Source organism: Pseudorca crassidens, chromosome 8 (genome assembly GCF_039906515.1).
Source record: "Pseudorca crassidens isolate mPseCra1 chromosome 8, mPseCra1.hap1, whole genome shotgun sequence".
Lineage (NCBI taxonomy): Eukaryota > Metazoa > Chordata > Mammalia > Artiodactyla > Delphinidae > Pseudorca > Pseudorca crassidens.
This window is the reverse complement of record NC_090303.1, coordinates 78,867,760-78,891,847: the sequence shown is the minus strand read 5'-3', so window position 1 is coordinate 78,891,847 and position 24,088 is coordinate 78,867,760. Positions and strand designations below refer to the sequence as shown.

The window sequence follows — 24,088 nt, the reverse complement described above, 5'->3', positions numbered from 1 at the left end:
CATACTCTGAGAACCACTGGTTTCAACAAAACTTTTCCTGGCCTCCCGCTTTAGGCACTGACCTGGGCATTGTTGGGGACTGGTGCCCCCTTTGCGGGCAGTGTTCTAAAACACTCCTGGCTGAGGCAGGGGACTGCTTCCAGTATCAGAGCAGGCTTGCTACCCATGATTCCCTGTTTTCCTGCCCTTCACCTCCACATAGCTCTTAAATCCTGACAATAGGATTGTCACCTAGGACTTACCTTTTTCCACTCTGGGAGTTAGGACCTCCTGGTCCTTGTCCATTCACCCACTTGTCTCCCAAACCAGCTTAGCTTCTCCCTCGCTGGCAAATCTGCCTGCTTCTAACTCCCAGCTTGGTTCTAAACCAGTTTCCCAACATTTCTTGGTACATCATGCCCTCAGCTTCTGAGTAACATTTTCATAGCTCCCCTAAACCAAAGGAAATACATAATGGTTCTGTTTATTAAGTAGTTAGATCCAAATAATTTAGTAGTAGTAATTGTGTAGTGTCAGTACACATTGCTGTGTTGTCCTCAAAAATCTTCAGTTTTGTGAGTTTCCTGTGTGCCTTAAGGCACAGTTTGGGAATCAGCTCTATACACTGTCCCATCCCATCAACCTTCTTTCACGTCCATAATCTCAGAGGGAACATGTCCACAATTTTCTGCTACACATGCCTCAGCACTCCACAAGCAAACACAAATTGATGGCAATATTTATATTTATTTTTGCAATGCCTTGGATAAAAACCATTTAAACAATGTTGGGTAAGGTGTTATTCTCATAAAAACATCTTCTTTCAAAACAAATGTATTTTTATTTTCCATAAAAGTTAAAATTACATGCTAAAACAGAGTTAACCACAACACAAAACAATATCAGAAGACTCACAGAGTAAGACCAGATGATGAGCTGCAACATTAAACTAAACAATTACACAGAACTAGAAAACTGACTCAGTAGTAAAATATAAAAATCTACAATTATAAATATAAATTTGGTCCATGGAGATGCTAGAGCAGTATTTACAGTAAGTATCAGATTATTTCTACTTTAGGTGAATACTGTGGTTGTAAAATGTTGAATATCATAGGGAACAGAGTGTTTTATTTACAGTATACTATATTAAAAGTTATATTTCTAGCAAACCTGACGATTGCTACAAATACAGCTAAAAATTTGACACTAAAAACAAACATGTTTTCTGTAGTTGGGAATTCCTAATATCTATAAATTGAAATTCTCTGTTAAAATCAATATGAAAAAAAGATACCACAATTCCATTCTTAGAAATACGGTAAATTTCAATCATTTTAGTTTAAACACAATAAGTGAATCACAAGAAGTTTTGCAAAAAGGCACACATTGTTAATGATGTAAACTTGGCAGCAGAATCCTATGCCATGATAGTTACTGTCAGGTGATGTGAAGTAAACAGATAACAGAAGAACTGGACTAATTTTCCTGTCTAATTTTAGAAAGAGGAAAGCAATGTCCAGATGTGGACTCTTCTCACCCTTTTCCATGTTAAACTAAAGACTCTAAGCTCTCGGCTATATTTCCATCAGGCAACGCTGCGCCATTACTGTCCAGAGAGGTGGACGGATTCTCTTCCTGCCTGGTGCTCACAAGGCTGAGGACTGCTTTGTAGAGAAATTGATACTGCTCCTGGAGAACAGAGAATGGGAGGTCAGAAACAGAAAGCTCGCTGAAGACATACGTTTGTAAAAAGAAGCAAGGTTTTTAGTCACCCTTTGCCACTGTCATAGAAAGGCGTGTTAAGGGCTCTGTTATAATCAGCAGAGGCACCCCATCCGTATTAATGTCTCTTTCTGATTAAGTTTAAAGTGGCTCTATAATTAGCCAACATTCATTGACCTAGAACACTGGCCCACTACATTTGCCAATGGTAAGCACTCCATTCTTACTCATTTACTTCATGGAATCAGAAGGTGATGTGATGAGGTTCTGATACTGATTTATCAACTTGTGTGTAAACCTTTTGGCACTAGGCTCCTGTAACCCACTAAGTTATTCATTTTCCTTTCTCCTTTTGTTACAAAATCTGTTGGGTTTGTCTATTTATGAAGAGGTCTCAGGACTGCACTGTCAGCCCAGGAACTCATGAGGAATGCAGGCCTTTCACAAGACCCACTGTTTACCAAGTATCCTTCACACTCTACCAGCCCGACGGGTCTTATGTCCTGCTTGGTGAGAAGGAGAGTGTGTGCCTGTGTACCCTGCTGTGGTCTCATGGTAGAGACACACAGAAGAATAAAGGAGTTGTTCTCTTACAGATGCCAACTTGGGGATGGTGAGGTGGGGGAAGGTAGTTGCAAAGGACGTGAACAAGTGGCTGGCTCCATAGTAGAAAATCATTAGGACCACACGTCTCATTAAATGCATTTGTGAAACCTGGGTATAAGTTTAGTCCGCCGAAAGCAATTTCATACAAGACAAGCTTGATACAACTCAACTCTCCTGAATGAGACTTTCAATAAGGGCTCCTCTGAAGTGCATGTGCACAAGGGTTACCTTACTCTCTGGCAGCTGGTCTGGGCTAGAGCTTTGAAGATGGACCCTTTATAAGGCCCTTACACGTACCCAGACTAGGAAGCTGGAAGTGAGCCTATGACCTCTGCATCCACCTAAGCTTCTCCCACTGGGGCATTTGCACAAAGTTCCCTATTGTCTTTCTAGCTCTTGTTTCTATAATAAAAAAACTTCCAAATTATTCTCAGAGTTGAGACATTTTTCCAGATGTGCTATGCTCTTTCTTGATTGTACGAGTGTCTCCCTCTCTCTCTCTTTTCAAAACTATCCCCAGAATTAGCTACTTCTTAAGTTCAGAAAATGAATTTGGCTTGAGAAAAAGGTGAACAGCTGAAGTCTATCTTCTGACTCTTCTTTGAGGCTATGTAGAGCCCTAACCCCGGGAAAATAACTATTTATTTTGTTGGATAAATCAGATTAGTTGGTGCTTCTACTGAGGATACGTTTCAGAATTACAATAAGTCTTGCAAAAGGCACACAATGAAATTTTAAAATTTTGATCCATCAATTTTCTGGAAACTAAACTTCAAATGTTTATTGTTCCAGTTCTATGGATTGCAAACTGAACATAATTCAGCTTGAAAACTACATGCTAACATTATCAATGTGATCTTTTTTGATACAGGACAAAACGATTTTGGTAGCCTCTAGAAAGTGACTTGTGCTCTAATGAGAAAAGTTTGGTTCGCTGCTTTATTACTTACAGCATCAGCAAAGACTCCTGGCCTCATCAAATTGATCATCTTGGCTACCTGGTAAACATCCACTGAATTTTCTTTTTCTAGTTCGTGCATAAGGGTTGTCAGAGCACAGAAAGTTCCTGCTGTCACTCCTCCATGCCTGGAAACAAATGGAAGGAACAAAGACTCCATTCAGATGCAGCACATGTTCACATCTGAAACTCACAGAGCACATGGCCTTGATAATTTTGCAGTAAGAACACTGAAATTTTTAATAAATTGTCTCATTCCTTTATAGTGCATGGAACTGTGGTCTACTTCGAATCACTGGGGAGTGTTCATGATATTACTAATGAGACACTTTATAGAAGTTCAATATTTGGTGACACATTTCTTATTTTTATACTATGGAAGGGGTTGGCAGTAAATCAAAATGATCTGACTGAGGTTATAATATATATTATGTAATATTATCATATGCATCATATATAATATGTATTGATATATAACATAATTCCAGCATATGCATTTTTTATTTGTTCACAACTGAAACTTGGAAAGATCTATTGGATAAAATTCCTGTTTCTGGTAAATAAAAAATATATCAATTTTACTCCTATCCCAGGAAGCCAATGGTTGAGAGACGCCTCGCTGGTTAGCAGCTGAAAATTCAAGTTCTAAAACACTGACTCATCACACAAAGTGTTCTTAGTGTAGAATGCAACAGCAGATGCTTGTGATCAGGCACACATTTTCTGCCTTCAACAGGAGCTCCCAGAGAAGCGGAAAAAACCCCCAAAACTATTCTGTGTTAATCCTGTCCACGAGAAGCAGATAAGCCACCCTGGCTAAACAATTCACGATTGGTCCAAAGTATTAGGTTAGTACAAAGACCACAGAAATATACATACACACAGAGAATGTCAGGTGTGAATTGATTTAAAGTGTGGAACTTACTCATCATGAACAATCATGGGTCCATCCCTGGTGGCAGCTTCTTCTTTGATAATACTTATAAGTTCAAAAGTTTTACTAATGGGGCTATCTGGATTTGGCCATTTGGGACACTGAAAATGCCGCACTTCAAGTACATAATCATCCTATAAGAAGAGATAAAAATTACTGTTTTAGAAAGTGTCATATTGGTTGGTGAGTAGATGAATTGAGGATAGTCAGGAATTATAGGAAGGCGATAAAACCAAGAAACACGGTGAGTGAGCAGCAGTAGTTGCAGCCTGTCCTCCACCATGGAAGGGAGAAACTGCCGCGACACCACATTTGCCAGGTACAGAGGTGATCTCTTTTTTATTCAAAAATAAACCTTGTTTGTGGGCTTATCTTGCCAATCAAATCATAAACAAAGATGTATCTGTGCCGATAAATTTAAACTTACAAAAAGAAATCTTCAGTTTTAAAATTAGTTTTAAAAATAACATAGACTTCTTCCTCTAAAAATTGTGAATCACTATATCGTATACCTGTAACATATAACATTGTACATCAACTATACTTAAATTTAAAAAAAGAAAAAAGAAAAAAATAGCATAGATTTCTTCAAATACCAGCATTACTCAGGTTTAACTAAGGGAAGAATAAGATTGCTTGACACGGTGTGGGAAATGCTGGTAAGGAGGATGGAGACATGGTTTCCACTCCAGTCTCAGTTCTGATCCTTGCTTATTAAGTGACCAAACCAGGTTGTGTGACTTTAAATCTCTTAAATCTCTGATCCCCAGTCTCCCAAAGTGGCTTATACATATATAAAAATTTGATTTATGACTGAACTGGTATTGTTGATCTATAAATGATACTGGAACAATGGTTATTCACACAAAAATAATAAAATTGGACCCTTGACTCACAAAATATAAAACATCAGTTTCAGGCAGAACTATAAAACATTTAGAAAACAATGTATTTGCATTATCAATTTTATAAGTTTTGGTCAAATATTCTAGCGAATACTCAATCTTCTTATGTACCCTATATGTTTTACCAGTTTCAGAATTAGGGTAAAGTGAAACATTTAAACCATCTAAAACATGATTTATTTTTTTTCTGATTGAGAAAGTCCTCTGAATTTCACATGCTTTACTCATCACTATTAGCATCTTTCAGTCTTTCACAGGAGCTGTGCAATAATTTATGAACTGTGCTGTAATCATAGAAACAGTTATTGACAAAGAATTAAAATTGGTGCCTTGTAGGTAATCAGGAGTCTAGTAAAACAACACTAGTTCATTGCACTGCATGTTTTCAAAGCAGTTCTTCACTTAATAACCCTCTGTACATGAGTAGAGAGCAGTAAGCTTTTTTTGGTAGGTAATATTTTTCCCATTTTATTTAGGAGAATACAAGGTAAGGACTTGCCTTAAAACATGAGAATTAGGATTAATGAAATTATTTTTTTACTCTGTTTATTTTCAGCTTAACTTCTATCAGCAACTGCTTTGGAGTAAAAGACAAATCTTTGACTTCCTGTGTGTGTAGAAGTCAGGGATGGTGGAGTTTAGTGATGGCTAATTGTTTAATGATTCTATAAGATTTTGCAAACGAAAATGACAAGTAAGGTAAAATTTATTATTTGGGTAATCGGTCTCAATTTGCAAGAAATCAGATTCCTTCTTTTTAGTTCTAGGAGAGATTCTTAAACTGGCATATATTTAACATGTGCTTAAGATGAAAAGTTTGTCATTTAAACTATGTCCATACCTGGGTAGCTTCTAAGATAAAATCTTGCATTATAAGTTTTTCTTCGTTAGACAGACATTTGTGTTCTTCAGCCATAAGAGTGACCTTAAAACTCTCACAATTTATGGGCTCATCCTTATTTGGCCAGTAAACAAATTCATCTTCTGCCTGGAGGATTAAAAACCAAAGAAGGTTCTAGATTTTAATAAAATGTTTAAATCAGACTGCGAAACGAAGTTAACTGGTTGCCATAGACAATTCAACTCAAATTTTTCTTTGAATCTCAATATTTACTCTTAAAATATCCTAACAACTTTTATTTTAAAAAATGTAAATAGAAACATATGGGCTGACTTCCTTCATGATTGCAATTCTAATTTCCTTAACAGCGTAATAAATACTTAAGTTAATTTCAGCCTACTTTTATTTAAAACTGTCATTCAACAATTTCAGACCTGGGATATAGTATCCAAACCAAGTCCAATAATAGACAAGGTGCAACTTCAATATTAGTTTATTGGTTGAAAAAAATACATTCTTTGTATGCTGGACTTCTGGTGGTTGTGTCTTGATACCTACCCTGTAAAGAACATGCCAAAAATGACCTGAGGGACTTACCATGTTTTGACCATCTGGAAGCATAACGACCAGCTGGGCGTTATGGTCCCAGATCATCCTCCAGAAATCCTTGATGGTATGGAGAAGGGGATGTTGGGTGATGATGAATTCATTGCTCTGATAATAACCCTACAAAACCAAAGAGAACACAGAAAGAGCCTTGGCATGTGACTTTAAACATTCAAAAAACATTTATAGGTTAATGGTTACTGTCTTTTTATTTGTGGATTGTATCTATAAATAATAATGTGATTATTATAGCCAATGTTACAGACACCTCCTATATGCCAGGTATAGCACTAAACATTTTCTTCCTTTATTCCTCACAGTAGTACTATGACAAAGGGAATGTGATCTTCATTTTATAGGCGATTAAACTGAAGCTTAAGAAATTAAGTGCTGTGCCCAAGCTTACCCAGCTATCACCTCTAGGAGGAGACAACAAAAATGGCTTCTGGACTATGTCTCTCACACTAGATAGAAAGGAAATCTAGAGATTTTATATTTCTTACTTTTCACAAGTCCCAATGGCAGAGTGCTAAATTTCACACCTACTGGCAACCGGATACCTTTACACCCTGGCTGCCTCTACAGGAGAGGAGGGGGGGTGGGGGGGCGGGCACCTTGCAAATGTTGCTGCAGAAACCTGAAAGCTGGTGCCATTGAATTAATCATGATTTCCACATTACTGCTTACCAAAATCATGGCTCAGTTAGCCCCTTCTGCAATGGAATCTCTCAGATTGCATTCTTATCCCCCATGGGCTCATATGAAGTGTGGAATATTTTCATTTTTTATTTTTTAAGCTTTAGCTTCATTTATTCATCAAGTAGAATTCTACTCAATTTACTTTGTTTTGGTTACAATCTTGTTTAAGAAGCAGAAAACTTTTAAGTTCATATATTCGGATTTGAATGAGCAGGTTGTACATAATTAAATGTTTTTCTGGTTACTTGTAGATTCTTTGGATGTGAAGAGACCTTGAAAGGACTCTAGTTTATCCTGCAACTTCAGTCAATATCCCACTTAAGTCATTCCAGGTAAGTAAAAATTCATCCTATTTTGTAAATCTTCAGATGTAATGTGGCAAGCTTTGTAGGTAATATTTTCCAGCATTTAATTATTTTCTTGACAAGAACAGTCTGTCTTCTATCTAACCAGCACACAATGCAATATTTATATTTGTTCTCTTAACCCATTCTCAATTTTTGAGTAAAAATATCTGCTTCCTATAGTATTAAGATGCCCCTATTTTAAGTGTGGCATGCTTTTAGATGCCACCTCCACTCATCTCCCTGTTTCTTGCATGGATATACCTTAGTATTTTCTAGATAAACAGAACAGTGATTTTGGCACAGGGATTAGGACTCTCATCTGAAGGCAAAGTCTGTGATTGATTGACCTAAAATGGAAATGAAGGTCACACAACAGCTACTAAAGCACTCATCCCTCTGATAGTAGATCTAAATGCAGAAAGAAAGTATTGTATCTTTAGAAATCCAAGTCCCCAAATGAGCCCAGTTTGCAGGGTGAGAACCGTGCTGCAAACCTGGAGTGGTAATGTGAACGAGACTGGACTTTGCTAACGCTAGTGTATCCTGGGTCTGCAGGGAATCTGCTTTGGTGAATGAAATGGAGCTGCTTAGAAGGGTGAGTGGATGTTTTGTATCTACTCATGGTGAGTTTGGTTCCCACATCTACTCATTGTCTTGATTAAGAGTTCTCCAGTCCCAGCACACATAAAAACATCAAGGAATGCTGTGATTCTATCGCTGCTGTGGGCTGTGAGTCTGTAGTCATCAGATACGACTCACGTCCACCTGTGGTGCCTCCCGTATCTGCCAGTCACTGCTTTGGGCAGCCCACTCTGGTTTTTTTTTTGTTGTTTGTTTTGTTTTGTTTTTTGTGGTACGCGGGCCCCCACTGTTGTGGCCTCTCCCATTGCGGAGCACAGGCTCCAGACACGCAGGCTCAGTGGCCATGGCTCACGGGCCCAGCCGCTCTGCGGCATGTGGGATCTTCCCGGACCGGGGCACGAACCCGTGTCCCCTGCATCGGCAGGCAGACTCTCAACCACTGCGCCACCAGGGAAGCCCCCCACTCTGGTTTTGATTCTGATAACGCAAGCTGCAGCAGTCTCCCCAGTGGCTCTCTGACTTACCATGATATAGGAGGCATTGATGTAGTCTGTGCCTTCCCCACTCAGGGATGAAATGCCAACTCTGGATCTTTCCACTGGGAATACAGAACATTCATCATAAACAAGTAAGCTCTTAGCACTGTATCTCCTCCCCGCCCCTGCAAATGGCAAAACATAGCTGCATTTTGCAAGTAGAGTGTGTTTGACTTTTAAGCTAGTTTTTCTATGTATTTTGCACTTCTAGACGAAGACCTCAAGGTTTAAGAGTCCTTGTTAAGTTATATTATCTGGCATGATTAGAAAAATATGAGTGTATTGTTTTTGTTCCAAGATGTACAACTATTGTCAAATTATCTACAAGGCTTCTATTATTTAAAAAGTGGGGGGTTTTTTTCTTCCAAAATTCAACATAGCTTACCAGGGATGATGGAAGATGTTCTGTTCTTTTCTCTGTTGCATTGCTTTAGGGCTGTAGAATAGTCACTCTGCTGTATATTTGATTGACTCAGGAGCTGAGAAAGGGTGTCAAGGAAAAATATAGATTATTTCATTTAAGCCCCTCAAATACACACACACACACACACACACACATATACACAGGAGACTCAACAAAGATAAGATACTGAATATAAATATATCTGACTTATTTTCCAAGAATTCCTTGAATTAAACTTGTTCTGGGGGACTCCCTGGTACATCTATGTTCTATATTCTATACCAGGAGGGTTAAAATAAGCAGAGAAGACTTGATGTCTAGCTTGACTTGCAGCATTAGGAACCTTCCTCTATGGTGTGTGCCCTCCATTTTCTCTACCTAAATCTCACACTGCAGCTGGGAGATAAATTGCACGTGAGTGTGTATGTATGTGTGTGTGCACATATATATGCATATAGTTGGATTTTATTCATTATTTTAGTACTCAATCACACGAATTATCTACTTGTTATTTATCTATTCCCCAGTTAGTGAATGTTTGGGTTATTTCCAATGTTTTGCTATTTCAAACTTTGTAGCAATGAATAGCCCTTGTATATTTCTTAATGTGCACACATGTGAGGGTTTCTATAAAGAAGTAGGAGTCACTGGTGTTTAACTTTTGACAGGCTAACAGATGAAAAAAGTATATCCCAGTTTTTTTTGTTGTTTTTTTTTGTTTTTTTTTTTGGTGGTCCGCGGGCCTCTCACTGCTGTGGCCTCTCCCGTTGCGGAGCACAGGCTCCGGACGCGCAGGCTCAGCGGCCATAGCTCACGGGCCCAGCTGCTCCACGGCATGTGGGATCTTCCCGGACCGGGGCACGAACCCCTGTCCCCTGCATCAGCAGGCGGACTCTCAACCACTGCGCCACCAGGGAAGCCCCTATCCCAGTTTTGATGTGCATTTCCTCACTTATTGTGAAACTGTTGATTTTAGTTACTTCTTCTTTGATGATTGCCTTTTCATATTTCTACTTCATTTTCATTTACTAATTTGTAGGGGGTTTTGGCTATTAAATGTGAATCTACAGTCTGCTAAGGAAGTTGCAAATGTCTCTGTTCTCTTTAATCACACAGACATTTACAGCCAATTCAGTTTTTCCTTAAGATTTCTGTAATTTAACATTTTAATTTAAGAAGTCCTTCTCTACCCTGAAGTCCTCAAGAGATATTTTCCAATATTTTCTTATAATAGTTATAAAAATTTGTTTTCATGTTTAGGTATTTAATCCATCTTGAATAATTTCGGTGTTTGAGGTGTGGTAGGGACCTAACTGTACTTGTTTCTACATGGAGATTGTCCTAATATCATTCATTGATTAATCCATCTTTCCTCACCAATTTGTAATGTCATATCTGTCATATAACAATTTCCATACGCACATGGTTCCTCTGGTTCATTTGTCTGTTTTTCAATATTAATTATTATATTTGCATAAAAAGTCTTTCATATACAGTACAAAACATTTCTATTTTTTATTTTTCAGTATTGTTTTAGTGTTTTCAATTCTTTACTTTTTTTAAAAAATAAATTTTTATTTATTTATTTTTGGCTGCATTGGGTCTTTGTTCCAGTGCATGGGCTTCTTACTGTGGTGGCTTCTCTTGTTGCAGAGCACGGGCTCTAGGTGCATGGGCTTCAGTAGTTGTGGCACTTGGGCTCAGTAGTTGTGGCTCACGGGCTGTAGAGCACAGGCTCAGTAGTTGTGGCCCACAGGCTTAGTTGCTCTGCGGCATGTGGGATCTTCCCGGACCGGGGCTCGAACCCGTGTCCCCTGCATTGGCAGGCAGATTCTTAACCACTGCTCCACCAGGGAAGTCCTGATTCTTTACTTTTCAATGCTGAGGTGGGTTTCTGATAAATATTTGTTGAATAAATAGACATGCAATTCATTTCAAGGACATTTTTCTATGGGTAAACTTGAATAAATACCTTTTCTTATAGGACAGTATACACACACACACACCCCTCCAAATTTCCCTAGTTAGGATGTTAACAGGAAACAGAGTCAAATGTCTCTGTTTTTAAATTAGATTCTGATCTCATAATTGATATTTCCATTTTGATCCTGAATTGTCCAGTATAAGCGATATCAATTCTTTTATTAATTTAATTGTGTATGGGGTAAATCATATTTAAATAAGAAAACGGGTAATAGATGTATATTTTTAACTTAGAAAAAAGCCATCCTAGCAACATCACATTAATGCTTTATAGTTATTATCTGTTTCTGGAAGCTGTATTGTGCACTTTGTCTTCCTTAAAGTGTTCCTTTATGACTCAGCTAAGTTTGGCTGAATAAAACATTTCTGTTTTCCTGTCTGCAATTTCTAAGTTCAGCTTCCACCCCTCCTCTGTCTCTTACTCCTCCCAAAGCACAAAAGGTGCTGAATGAAAAGGTAAAAAGCCAGAGGGAACTCATGACTACATCTTCTATGTTGTAAGCTGCGGAAAAGAAAGAAAAAACTTCAATCTTGAGGTTTGTTAACTCTCCTGGGTTTTTCCAGGGCCTTCTGAATTCTTCCTAGACATTCCTTCTTCAGAAACTGGCCCTGTTTCTCTAGCAACCCTGAGAAGGTTAGTATAGAAATAATGGGGAACAAAATAACGCAGCCTTCATTCCTCTGGAAGATGACAGCTCTGCAAATCCCTCTATCTCCGCAGGCAGGTCTGGTAACAACTGCTTTCTGAATTCTTTGCTGACTGGTTTCTGGAAATCAGAGAGCTAAGCTGTGAGAGGTAGAACATTGAACAAACCATGCTCCCCTGTCTAGCCGACGTCCTTGTGACAGGGTGGGTGGGAGAAACTGGGGTTGAAGAAGCTATTCTTGTGGGATGGCCTATTCTAGTCTGGGGATTTCAAGTGAGACAGACTCTTCAAAGAGCAGCACAAGCAGCCTGAGCACAGCACTCGTGGTTAAGTGGTCTGGTTTTCTCAAAGCGAGAAGAGCACTTACACCGTCTGTGTTAGAAGTTCTGCCTGTTCCTCCTGTTCTGTTCTGTGCCCTCCTTTCCTGGACCACGTCTGCATTTCTAGGGTTTCTGAGAACTTTCCCTCTCACTACTCAAAATTAAGGTTCTTGAAATTTGCCAAGTGGCTTTGTTGCCTGTTGTAAAGAACACAACAAAGCCACTGGGCCAACAGAGCGCTCAGCCTGTCCACATGTCTTTGTCCACTCAAATGAGGAGATGCAGGAACATTCCAACCTGTGGTGACACCCAAGAGAGGGGCTTCTGAGAGAACTCACCTTGAATTGTTTGTCTAGCTTTGTTTTGCCTGTTGGTCCAGGAATGAGGATCCCATTAACATAGGCGTGGATGTGGCTGTCCGGGACCTCAGTTTCTTTACTAAGTATCGCCTCGACCAGTGCGTCATGAATGAAGACATACTGTTCCTGGCAAAGCAATGACAAACAGGGATATCACCTCAGGTTTTCCTTATATGTATTGAGGTACAAAAGTAGTATCTTCCACTGATGGACAAAAAGCGTTTTACAAGATGGAAGGGAGGACCCACGGAGATTGCTCACCAGTCCTGGCAGGACGTCAGATGGAGGAAAAGGTGGTCATCCAGAAACAATACAACTCTTTCCATCCCTCACCTCTTTATTTCTTGTGCGTTGGCGTTTAGGGAAGGAGATCACTGGAAAATTTGGGGAGGCAAAGCAATGCCCTCTCTGCTCATCCTTCAAACCTGAGACCCTCTTCCACATTTTGCACTGACTTCTCTACTTCTGATGGGTCTTCCCTTCTCCCCATTCCAGTTCTCCTTTTAGCCAGTCATATATAATTTAGTACAATTATCTATACAGTTTTTAACAGTTATCTTCCATTTCACGTATGGGACTCTTTCCTCGTCTTATCTGACTAGAATGTCATTTCCTCGATGGAATGAAGTTTGGTTGGTTTGGTGTGGAAGCCCACTCAGTCATATGTTTCTTATTGCTTTCAAGCTGCCATACATAGTTTTCAATTTAAATCCATTTTTATTTAGAAATAGTGAAAATAAAATACAGGTATGCAGAGTTTGTCCTGTGTCATATAGGGGTAAACGATCTGGGCTTAAAAAAGGGAATAATTTGAGCATAATTCATACTATTTAAATATGAGAATAAATCCATTCATTCATTACATGCAGGAAAAGCTTGAGGATTCAGCACGAGGAGATGAGGGTTGACTGATCCACTTACTCTTTTTCTGAATCTTGCCTGTGACCAGTGTCATTTTAAAGATATTCCCCATTTGGTCATAAAATAGACAAAATTTAGCTGGTCCATCCATGACTTATGTGCAAGTACCTGGTGTTATAGTTTGAATTATGCACGCCTCCCGCCCCCGCAGAAGATATGCTGAAACCCTAACCTCCCAGGACCTCAGAATGTGACCTTACTTGTAAATAGAGTCGATGCAGATGTAGTTAGTTAAGATGAGGTGGGGACTGGTGTCCTTATAAGAAGAGGGAAATTTGGACACAGACACGGACACAGAGGGAAGACAGCCGTGTGAAGAAGGAGGCAGTTAGGCTGCCAAGTCCAGGGAAATATGAGGCTATCAGAAGCTTGAAGAGACAGGGAAGGATCCTTCCCTAGAGGATTCGGTATGGCCCTGCCTACCCCTTGATTTTGGACTTCCATCCTCCAGAAGTTGGGGACAACACGTTTCTGTTGTTTTAAGCCACCCGGTGTGTAGCACTTTAATCACAGGGAGCCCCATGGGACGAACGCACCTGGTAATACAAACGCTGGTCTATCCAGCAGTTTAGGGACACTTCCAACCCTTAGCTAAAGGACATTATCCTTTTTATCATACCTCGGTTTGCACCAGGTAATTTCTTTGTGAACGAATGTGTTTTAAAAAGCCAAATATGTTGACGGTTCCTTCGTGTTGAATCTGCTGCAGCATACTGTCTAGCACGATGTATGTGCCTGTCCTCCCAACGCCAGCGCTGAAAAGCACACAGAGAAAGAGACTTCAATGTCAACATAAAACACATTTGAGGATTGGTCACTCCCGGCTGTCCTGTAAATTAATATCCTTCTCCAAGCAAATGAGCCACTTAGTAAGTAATTCAGCAAGACAGTAAGCAGCTTAGGAGTTACGCATAATGCTTCAAATAGCAAACAAAGTTCTCTTTTTTCTTTCTTGCTTACAGGTCAAACTCCAAAGCAATCTGATTATTCCTGTTGGAGACGTTTTTATTTTCAATTACAGTTATTATTCGTTATACATTATACAGTGGAAATATTATGTATCAGAGTATAGCAAATAGACATTTAATTTGAGAAGAATGAAAGCATCAGCCTCACCAGACTCTGAAAAGACAAGGTCTCTGGGTCTGTATTGTCAGGTAAACATGTTTGTAAAGGTTTCCACATTAATGGAAAAAAAGAGTTTGCGCAGGCTTTCAGCTGAAAATATCATTTCAGTGAGATGGTGAGGAATAAAGAATAACTTCAGTCATTTCTAAAGGGCCATTATCTAGCAACTTCTTCAAAGCCTCTACTGGAGGGACAGAATTCAGAGACAGGGATTCTTTTCAAATGCTCTGACGAGTAGGAAGTACTAGAGTGAAGAATTAGCACCCGCTCTGCACAAGGCTCTGGGCCTTTTCCATTCGCTAGGAAACAATCCCTGACCTTCACAGCTATTTTTCCTGCATCTTCCTGTTTCCCTCAGCTTATCCTCGGGCTCGCAGATAAAAAACTCAAGATAGGTCTCTCAGACTTTGAGGATAACTCCTGAGATAGGTAATTAGAATGTGTGAGATACTCTGCATATCAAAGGAAAACAGTTGTTTCTGTAAAAACACAGACGCCGCTTTGACAAAAGTACTCCACATAGAAATGAATTTGACTTTTGTGGTCGGAAAGCTTGGCACAGGAGTCAGCACGCAGTAAACAGTAACTGCTATTTTTGTTTTAACTGAAAAATATTAAATTAAAGCCTCTAACGCATTTTTCTCCTTCTCTGAAATATCATTATTTCTATTCACTCACCCAGTCTTGGAAATTAAAGTACCTGGGCAACGATGAATTGATTACACGTTCAATAGGCTATATTAGACAGAACTCAGGAAAATGAGAATGGGGTTTTGACCCCAAACTGTTTAAAAACAACTTGAAATATTTTGCTAAATTCCCCATACTTTGTGCACTTTGGTTTTTCTAACGTAAACCTGGCATATTAAGTCTACAATAGACTATTAACTCCTAGGAACAGGGGTTGTGTCTTAAGCATTTTTATCCCACGACGTTATGTTGTAACAAGTGCTAGTTTAATGACAAAACGTTGTTCTGCCTGCTTCACACAGTTAATAAGCTGAAATCCAATTAACCAATCAAACAGAATATTATACCTCATAGAAATACCTCGTGCTTTGAAATATTCAGCAATCCAGTCCTGAGTCTGGCACACTCACTTCCCAGTCACCAACGTTTCATGCCCCTCAGTTTGTGAAATCATTCCCACTTTGGCAAAACCTTTGTTCCACTGATTCCCTTTTTGTTAGCATAAGCAATTCTATGGGCTTGGAAACCTGGCGCTGAGACTCACCTGCAATGGACAACAACAGGGCCTACTGCGTGGCGCTTGGCCTGGGATGCCTTTCTCACAAAGGTCAGTACGGGCAGCGAGTACTCTGGCACTCCCATGTCAGGCCACTGAGTGTAGTGGTACTGGGTGACCATGCGCCCACTGGGTCTTCCTTTCTGGGAACCCTGGAAGAGACCAGACAGCTAATCAGCTAATTATAGGAACACACACATACGGGGTCCTTAAACATCAACTCAGGATTCATAGCTTGATGTTGGTGGTTCATAATGAAGCTAAAAAGGTACACTGTCATTTGTGATGGTTAACGTTATGTGTCAACTTGGCTAGGCTATGGTGGCCAGTAGTTTGGTCAAACACCTGTCACACCAGATGTTACTGTCAAGGTATTTTTTAGATGTGATTGACGTTTAAATCAGTAAGACTTCCAGTAAGGTGGATTCTGCTCCATGATGTCAGTTGAAGGCCTTAAGACCAAAGACTGAGGTTTCCTGAAGAAGAAGGTATTCTAAAGACTGCAACGTAGAAATCTTGCCTGAATTTCCAGCCTGGAGTCAATTCTTAAAACACCCTCTCTCTCTCTTTAAATATATGTATATATACACACATACATATATATCTACATACAGATATATGTTTTTCTAAGGAACCCTGACTTATAACTTGCTCTTTTTCTTCTCCTCCCCTTTTTCAGTCTCCACTATTTTCAGCTGGATGTGCAGTTATCACATGGGGCAGGGACTTATGTTCCTGTATCACTGCAACCATTGGCACCATGACCAATATGGTGCTAAAGCCACATCTGGCATTAAGAGACTTGGAAGAAACTTTTGGGATTGAGGCGTAGCTGTGATAAGAACTCTTTTTTTTTTTTTTTTTTTTTTTGCGGTACGCGGGCCTCTCACTGTTGCGGCCTCTCCCGTTGTGGAGCAGAGGCTGCAGACACGCAGGCTCAGCGGCCATGGCTCACGGGCCCAGCCGCTCCACAGCATGTGGGATCTTCCCGGACCGGGGCACGAACCCGTGTCCCCTGCATCGGCAGGCGGACTCCCAACCACTGCGCCACCAGGGAAGCCCCGTGATAAGAACTCTTAACGCCTTTAATTATTTGTATTTTTACCCTGTTTCGGTTATACCACCTGTTTTCTTAAAAAAGGATTGAGATGTATTACTCAATGGATGATAGCCATCATTTGTGCACTCACCTTTTTGATCTTCGTGTTTCTTAGAGTAAAAGTCCTCACAGTGTAATATGCAAGCATTTGAACGCTCTTTTGAGTGACCAGAAAGTTCCCATACTCTTCATTCCCATCGGCAGGCCAGTACTGGTCACATTTTCTCTGCAAAAGAGAAAGTCAAGATGCTCTTTTCATATTTCAAATGCTTAGTGTAAGTCATCCCTGAAATCAGTAAAGATTGGATACCATGACTCCCTCATTCTTCTAAACACGTTCTTTCTGTTCTAAGTGATTGCAGATTTGCTGTCGAGGAGAGCAGAGAGAGAATTACAGGGCTGAAAGAGACTTGAGATGATCAGATTCAAACTCCCCCCTTTCAGATGAGGAAAGTGAGGCCAGATGTACTGAGTCGCTATAAAGCCAGGACTAGAATCCAGCTCCCATGAATTAAAATCTACTTCACTCTGCATCGCTTTTCAATGAACCTCATTTGCTTTTTCTTACGGAATGAAGAATGCATTTAAATAGCAGGTAGCTTGAGTTACAGCGAAACTTTTTGACCTTTTAACAGTTTCCCTTAAGCTGTCATACTTACTTGAAAGGAATGCTGATTAGCTTCCCTGACTTTAATGCTGACTCTATCAAAAGCAACTTAAAGCATTTCTAATCACTATCTCGGGGATGGCATAATAGATGACCTTCATACCCTTCCTTTCTCCACAAGGTTTGTTATCATGACAATAACTTCCACATTATGCTCCCATATCATTCTCCAGAAATCTTCAGCTGTAGATTTCAGTGGGCCTTGGGCAGCAATGTAAGCTTTTGGTCTGTTGTAGCCCTGAAGAAACAAATGACAAATGTTTCTTACTGACAAATTTGTATGCCATTTTTATCTGCTCAGTTTCTAAGATCAGGAGATTTTTGCTATAATAGAAAACCATAAAAAAAAAAACTTTCAAAGCTAGAGAAACTTACTAGTACTAGCAAAGACAGCAACTCTTCTTTAGTTATAATTTTTGTAAAAAAAAGAGTTCTTGGGCTTCCCTGGTGGCGCAGTGGTTGAGAGTCCGCCTGCCGATGCAGGGGACACGGGTTCATGCCCCGGTCTGGGAAGATCCCACATGCCGCGGAGCAGCTGGGCCCGTGAGGCATGGCTGCTGAGGCTGCGCGTCCGGAGCCTGTGCTCCGCAACGGGAGAGGCCCCAACAGTGAGAGGCCCGTGTACCGCAAAAAAAAAAAAAAAAAAAAAAAAGAGTTCTTTTTGCACTGACACAACCACTATTCTCTGCACCTCTAGTCTAAGTGCATTTAATCCAAGTCTGTTTACTATGCTTGACATCTGGTGCTTAATTGTGCTGCTTTGAAATATGTTTGAGGCATTAGGGCTCAGCTGTTTATAATAGTCAGGAAACCTTTGGTGTTTTCTCCTTACCCTCTCCTTGGTGGCACTGAGCAACGCTAATCATTAATAGCTATCCTTCACTTATTACTCACTGTTGGCCAAGATAGTTTACAAACATTAACCCTAATCCTTAATTTATATGCAAAATGGAAGCATCATCCCTGATTTGGAGATAGGAAACTGAAGCTCAGAGGAGTTCAGTGGCTTTCCAAGCTTTCACAGTTAGCCAATGGCAGAGCTGGGATTCAGAACCAGTTCTAACTCCAAAGCTCATATTCAATCTGACATGCACACTTCCTACTATGGAAGCCTGACGTGGTTGCCTACAACAAGCCTACTGTATACTTATATTTGCTACTCACTTCTTTGAATTAACTGTTCCAAACAGCATAAACCTGAAGGCTGCTAGACTGCAAGGTCAGTGTCAGGAAAATAACTGAGTTCCATTGGCATTCAACTGACCACAGGAAAAAAACCAGTAAGTTAGTCAGTGGTCTACAGTCCCTGGAGATCTCCAGTAAGTTTCACAAAGCTGGGTATCCTGAGAAGGGCCCAGGATTATAAAGGCTGGTAACTGGTTTAGAAATCATGTGTTTGCCTTTTAGCCAGTACTACCCTGAGAATTTTTCAGTCAAAATTTATTTATCAGCTGCTACCTACATAGTAATGGGCTAGGAGCTATGGGACATTCCAAATAAGCACTGATCCTACCCCTCTTATCTAAGGAGCTATAAAACTATCAGAATATATACATCCTACCTTGAACGTAATTTCTCAGCCTGAATTCCCTCCCTCACCCAGGAGATGAACCAAGTACAATAGCTTGAATGCCATTCAATCTGAAAACTTTTAGCTACGGGATCTCTTACTACTAATTTGTATTTTTTACTATCTTTCATTTAATACTTATTACTATTCTATGTACAATACCATGGTATAATAAATTCATAGTTTAACATAATTTTCATAAAATTTCAGTTGAAACATGCTTACATCCACATAATTGGCATTGATGTAATCAGTCAGTTTGCCATCCTTTTCAGCAAGTTGTGCAAGCTTAACCCTACTATGGTCATCTGTAATAAAAAAAAGAAAATATTTCACTATAGCATGAACTGCTTTTCAGCATAAAGTTCATTTATATTTACATAATAATTTATCAAATACAATTAAAATCAGTGCAAACATCATTTACTTTAGTCAGCTTTCGGAGGATACAGAGATGACAAAAATAAAGAGAAATACAACAAAATCCTCTTTCAAGGTTTCCAGTGTGGAAGGTGAGAATGGACATATACACAGAGAGGAATGTTCCGGTGTCAAGAGAGAGGTGCAGAATCCTAGAGGGACACGAAGACAGAAACTGTATTGGTTTGGGATGAAAATAAACCTTTTCATAGAGGTTGAATCCTGAAGTTGGCATCTTAGATGGGTTTCTAAAGGTGGATACAGGGGCTGTGAACACTGCACAGCCAGTGAAGGGGAGAGAAGAGTGATGGGGGTGTCAGAAAGCTCAGGAAGGATGGCAGCATGCATGCTCTGAACAGGAGGCTGATGGTGGAAGAAGTAGTAGAGAAGGAAGCAGAAGGAGTCTAGAAAGTTTCCATGAATGGTTACAGCAAACAGCTCTTTCAATGGAGGACCTCAAAGAGGAGCTATTGCAAAGGGAGGCAGGGCAACGACTGCCCAAGAACGGAGGACACGGATCCGGTACTGTCAGTGAAGAGGGGATGAAAACCGTGGTAACTTATACATGGTGCATGGTCATAATTAAATGTGTTGAAATGAGGCATTTGGGATTAAATTCAGTTCTACAGAGAAACTATATTTGGAGGAATTGCATAGTAAGAAAGGAAAGTGTCACTAGAAGGACACTTGGGGATTTCACTGGGCAGACTATTTTTTTTTTCAAGGATGAAGAAATGAATACAGACCAAACTATGACAAGTTAAAGAGACGTTCTGGGATAATAATACTTTGGTGACATTAGCAGTTCACAAAGATGCAGGAAAGGTAGGCAGAAATAGATGTGTGGCCATGGAAAGAAGGGTTTGGATGGCAGGCTACTTTTGCATTTTGGTTTTCAGATTTTCAGAAGGGTATTACTGGGTAAGTTTTCCGGGTTGCTTTTCTTCATCTCAGAGTAGGACTGTTATTACCTCTATCTTGCCAGGTTATTTCAGGGATGGAATGAAATGACGAATTCACAGTGTCAGGCACATAGTAGGTGTTCAACAAATGTTAATCTCTATCTGCTTCTTAATTAGCCGGCGGGTATTTTCTATTTAGCTTGTGGAGAGAATGGTCTAACAACCACTTCACCCTGTCCAAGAAGCAACTGAGTTTTTATGTGCAGCAGGATAGCTGCTTCTGTTGAGAAAGACAAACATGAAGCAGAACTTTCTATCAAAATGGAAAGACTGGTGTAAACCTTGTGGGGAAAAAAAGACAGCATCCATGCAAACTACTTAGAACTGTGATCATAAAAATTCCCATTCCAGAAACTAGAATGGAACCAGAATTTAAATAACCAAGCTGGTAATACCATGTTCACATGAATCTAGGAAGGCCCACTGAATATATAAGAAAGGATATAAGTTGAAGTTTTGGGGAAGAATGAATTTCAAGAAATGGAGGGGGCTATAAAGGAAAATAAAAGGGAACAGATGTAAATAAGAAGTGCTGCAAGAAGACGGAAGAAACATGCTAATTTCATCCAAAAAAATAGGTAAACCTGTCCTAAAGAAAAGAGCCAGAAAGCTGCTCATGGAGGAGAAAAAGAGAGGTCAGCTAAGGCAGTAAAGGGAGAGCAGAAATAAAAAGAATGAATCCAATTAACCCTTTATCAGACCCCAGGGGAGAATGGCAAGAGAGGAGGGAAAACGGTAGAAGGAAAAAATAGAGTCTAAAGAAAATCCCGTTTTATTAGTAAATTCACATCAAGTAGGGGGATCGCCAGTCAAAATAGGACTATGGAGTATAAATAATGACAGAAAACCATAAGGACAGATTTACAGGCCATGGGGTCTGAAGAAAGGACTGGATTAAAATATGAGTTTATTTTGTTCAAAAGAAACAGATGTCATTCATTGCAGAATGTATTTAAACTGGAGTGGTAAAACACTCTGTATTATCTAACGCAAGTCTCATCCCCTGATACAAAGGTCCTGAAACAGCTACACCGAGGTCTGCTGTCAGAGGACTTCAGGACAGTGAACTAAAAGCACCACAACGACAATGATAACAAGTCAGAGTTGAGTGAAGGATATACTTACAGGCAACAATATTTATGTATCGGTTCTTGTGCTTATTGTCAGGGTGATTGGAGCTGTCTGCTGTGATACCTAAATCAACAGTACAGCTCTGCACCTCCTGTAAAGAAATTGTACGCATAACGTTTTAACACACATCCTTTCCAACAAAGTGCCTTAAAATATACTACAGAAGACAAAAACAAAACAATCTATCCAAAAAAATTTTTTTTTATATGTTACAACTATTTCTTGGCTAAAAGAAAATGCAGTGAAATAATGCCTTACCTGGTAAAACTCTTTCAGTGTCTAATGAGGGAATGAATGCCAAAAAAGTAAAGAAATCAAATTCCACAGCACACGACAAATGAGAAAAGAAAGTGTTCATATTAGGTTTACAATGGAAAACCATGATCATGCAATAAATACATTTGTCAAATACTAACAAAACAGAATGTTTCAAACAGTTGCATGCAAATCAAAACTTCTAACAGCTGGGAACCTTAACATTATGTAAAAGGAAAAAAATAACACTTTTAAAAGGGGACAGTGGTATAATAATATGATGAATTTTTAAAATGCTGATGAGAAAAACCACATACTTGATGACACATTTTAACATACTAGGCAGATTTACTAATATTCAAATATAATTGTATTTGATCATGATAGAACTATTTAAAACTGAATTAGTAGTACATTTTTTTTGTTTGTTTATTTTGAGTAATTTTAAAGAGTAAACAGTTTCCTATTAGGTTTCCTATTAGGTTTCCTATTAGAGCTGTCAAAACATTAGAAATCTCCTGAAATTTTTTTTTATCATATATACTATGTCTTTTGAAAACAAAATTTAGATAGTACTACTTTCTACATATTTAATTAGTAGACCTCTTTTTAATTAAAATAAAACTTCAATGGGTAGAGAAAAATTATTTCTGCCATTTCTCTTTTAAAATGAATTAAAATTCTTCCCAGGGATGTCTTCTATCTAAATATATTAGTTTGGAATTTACAATTATTTAGTACATATTAAGGTAATGACATGAAAGCTTTATAATTTTTGAGAAAGTATGTAACTTAAATATAAATCTGATTCGTCAGCAAAATGGCTCAGCCTTTCACTAAACAAGCTTTTAAGGCCTCTTCTGGAGCAAGTCATTCTGACTCTAGATTTAAAAACAATTTAATATATGAACCACTGAAAAGGTGAAGCATTATTAGTTATTAAGCTAATTACTAAGTTAATGAAAAGTTTTCTTTAATCAGACTATGAGTTAAACCAATGGAATTAAGAAAATACTTTTTGAGTAAAAATGTGAGGTTATTTTATTAATTTAATCATTATGAACTGCTTAATAATATTCAAAATGATTTTATAGTGAAAACTGTGAATCTGCCTTTGTATATATGCTTATCAGCAACTTTTACAATAAACTGTCTATTTTTCCTTATGGCTTTTTTTTTTTTCTTTTTAAAATTTATTTATTTTTGGCTGCATTGGGTCTTTGTTGCTGCACATGGGCTTTCTCTAGTTGCCGCGAGCGGGGGCTACTCTTCGTCGCGGTGTGTGGGCTTCTCATTGCAGTGGCTTCTCTTGTTTCAGAGCACGGTCTCTAGGCATGCAGACTTCAGTAGTTGTGGCTCGCGGGCTCTAGAGCGCAGGCTCAGGAGCTGTGGCGCACGGGCTTAGTTGCTCCACAGCATGTGGGATCTTCCTGGACCAGGGCTCGAACCCGTGTCCCCTGCGTTGGCAGGCGGACTCTTAACCACTGCACCACCAGGGAAGCCCCTCCTTATGGCTTTTAACATCTGGAAGATTAGACACATCCTTAGCATATTCTCCCTTTTACAACTATGATTTTGTTTGATGGATGCCTGATAGTTTCTACAAGTTAATACCGCACCACCCAGTACCCTCTATTATGGTAGGAAAAAATAATTTGATGTTTTAAAAATATAATTCTTCATATTATTCCACTTTACTTAGTAGTCACTTCACACTGCTTTCTTATTCAATGTAGCTATGACTTAGACTTCTTTTAAGATTAAATTAGCTGATTTCTACTGTTTTTAATTTAGTGAAAACATATATTTCATTTCTCTTTCCTTTGGTTTCTTAAAGCTTTCTAATCTCTGGCATTTTCCTTCCATAAACACGTTCTTGTTGATCTGATTCGTGGGGAGCAGTTTCTGCGTATATTAGGGATGGTGGTGTATCCTCTGATCAGGATCAGACCTCAAAGAGCTCCAAAGAGGGAGGTCAGTTGAGCACTTGGGGCTGAGGTAAGGAGGCAAAAAAGTAATGTGATGCTTCCTAAAGGGGAGAGGCTGGGGAGGGGGTGGGGATCCCTCAATTCCTAGAATGGAAAGGAATGAGTGTTAAGTTTGAATCCCAACCCTGCTCTTTATTAGTTGTTAATTAACTTCTGTGGAAGTTGATTTCATCAGCAATACGAATAGAAATAAAAACAAATAACTTCCAGAGTTGGGCGACGGTTGAATGTAGAAGCATCTAGTACAATGATCGGCATATTAGGGAGCGCT

The 24,088-nt window shown here is 39.2% G+C and overlaps 1 protein-coding gene across 5 annotated transcripts in view; it reads right to left on the bottom strand.

The window, feature by feature from the left end:
* Positions 1-706: 706 nt before the first annotated feature.
* PTPRZ1 (protein tyrosine phosphatase receptor type Z1) overlaps positions 707-24,088 on the bottom strand; it is a 165,267-nt gene continuing 141,885 nt past the window's right edge. For 3 of the 5 annotated variants that reach the window (XM_067746840.1, XM_067746842.1, XM_067746844.1), the window contains 15 exons: positions 21,833-21,853; positions 21,569-21,665; positions 19,287-19,369; positions 17,595-17,729; positions 16,916-17,050; positions 15,714-15,877; positions 13,971-14,106; positions 12,410-12,556; positions 9,104-9,197; positions 8,707-8,780; positions 6,546-6,674; positions 5,949-6,095; positions 4,194-4,336; positions 3,261-3,396; positions 707-1,671 (listed from right to left, as the gene is read on the bottom strand). In XM_067746840.1, the coding sequence (XP_067602941.1) occupies positions 1,531-1,671; positions 3,261-3,396; positions 4,194-4,336; positions 5,949-6,095; positions 6,546-6,674; positions 8,707-8,780; positions 9,104-9,197; positions 12,410-12,556; positions 13,971-14,106; positions 15,714-15,877; positions 16,916-17,050; positions 17,595-17,729; positions 19,287-19,369; positions 21,569-21,665; positions 21,833-21,853 (1,782 nt within the window). In that variant the 3' untranslated portion in view covers positions 707-1,530. The remainder of the gene's footprint in view (positions 1,672-3,260; positions 3,397-4,193; positions 4,337-5,948; positions 6,096-6,545; positions 6,675-8,706; positions 8,781-9,103; positions 9,198-12,409; positions 12,557-13,970; positions 14,107-15,713; positions 15,878-16,915; positions 17,051-17,594; positions 17,730-19,286; positions 19,370-21,568; positions 21,666-21,832; positions 21,854-24,088) is intronic. The other 2 variants (XM_067746841.1, XM_067746845.1) reach the window with 1 other exon arrangement.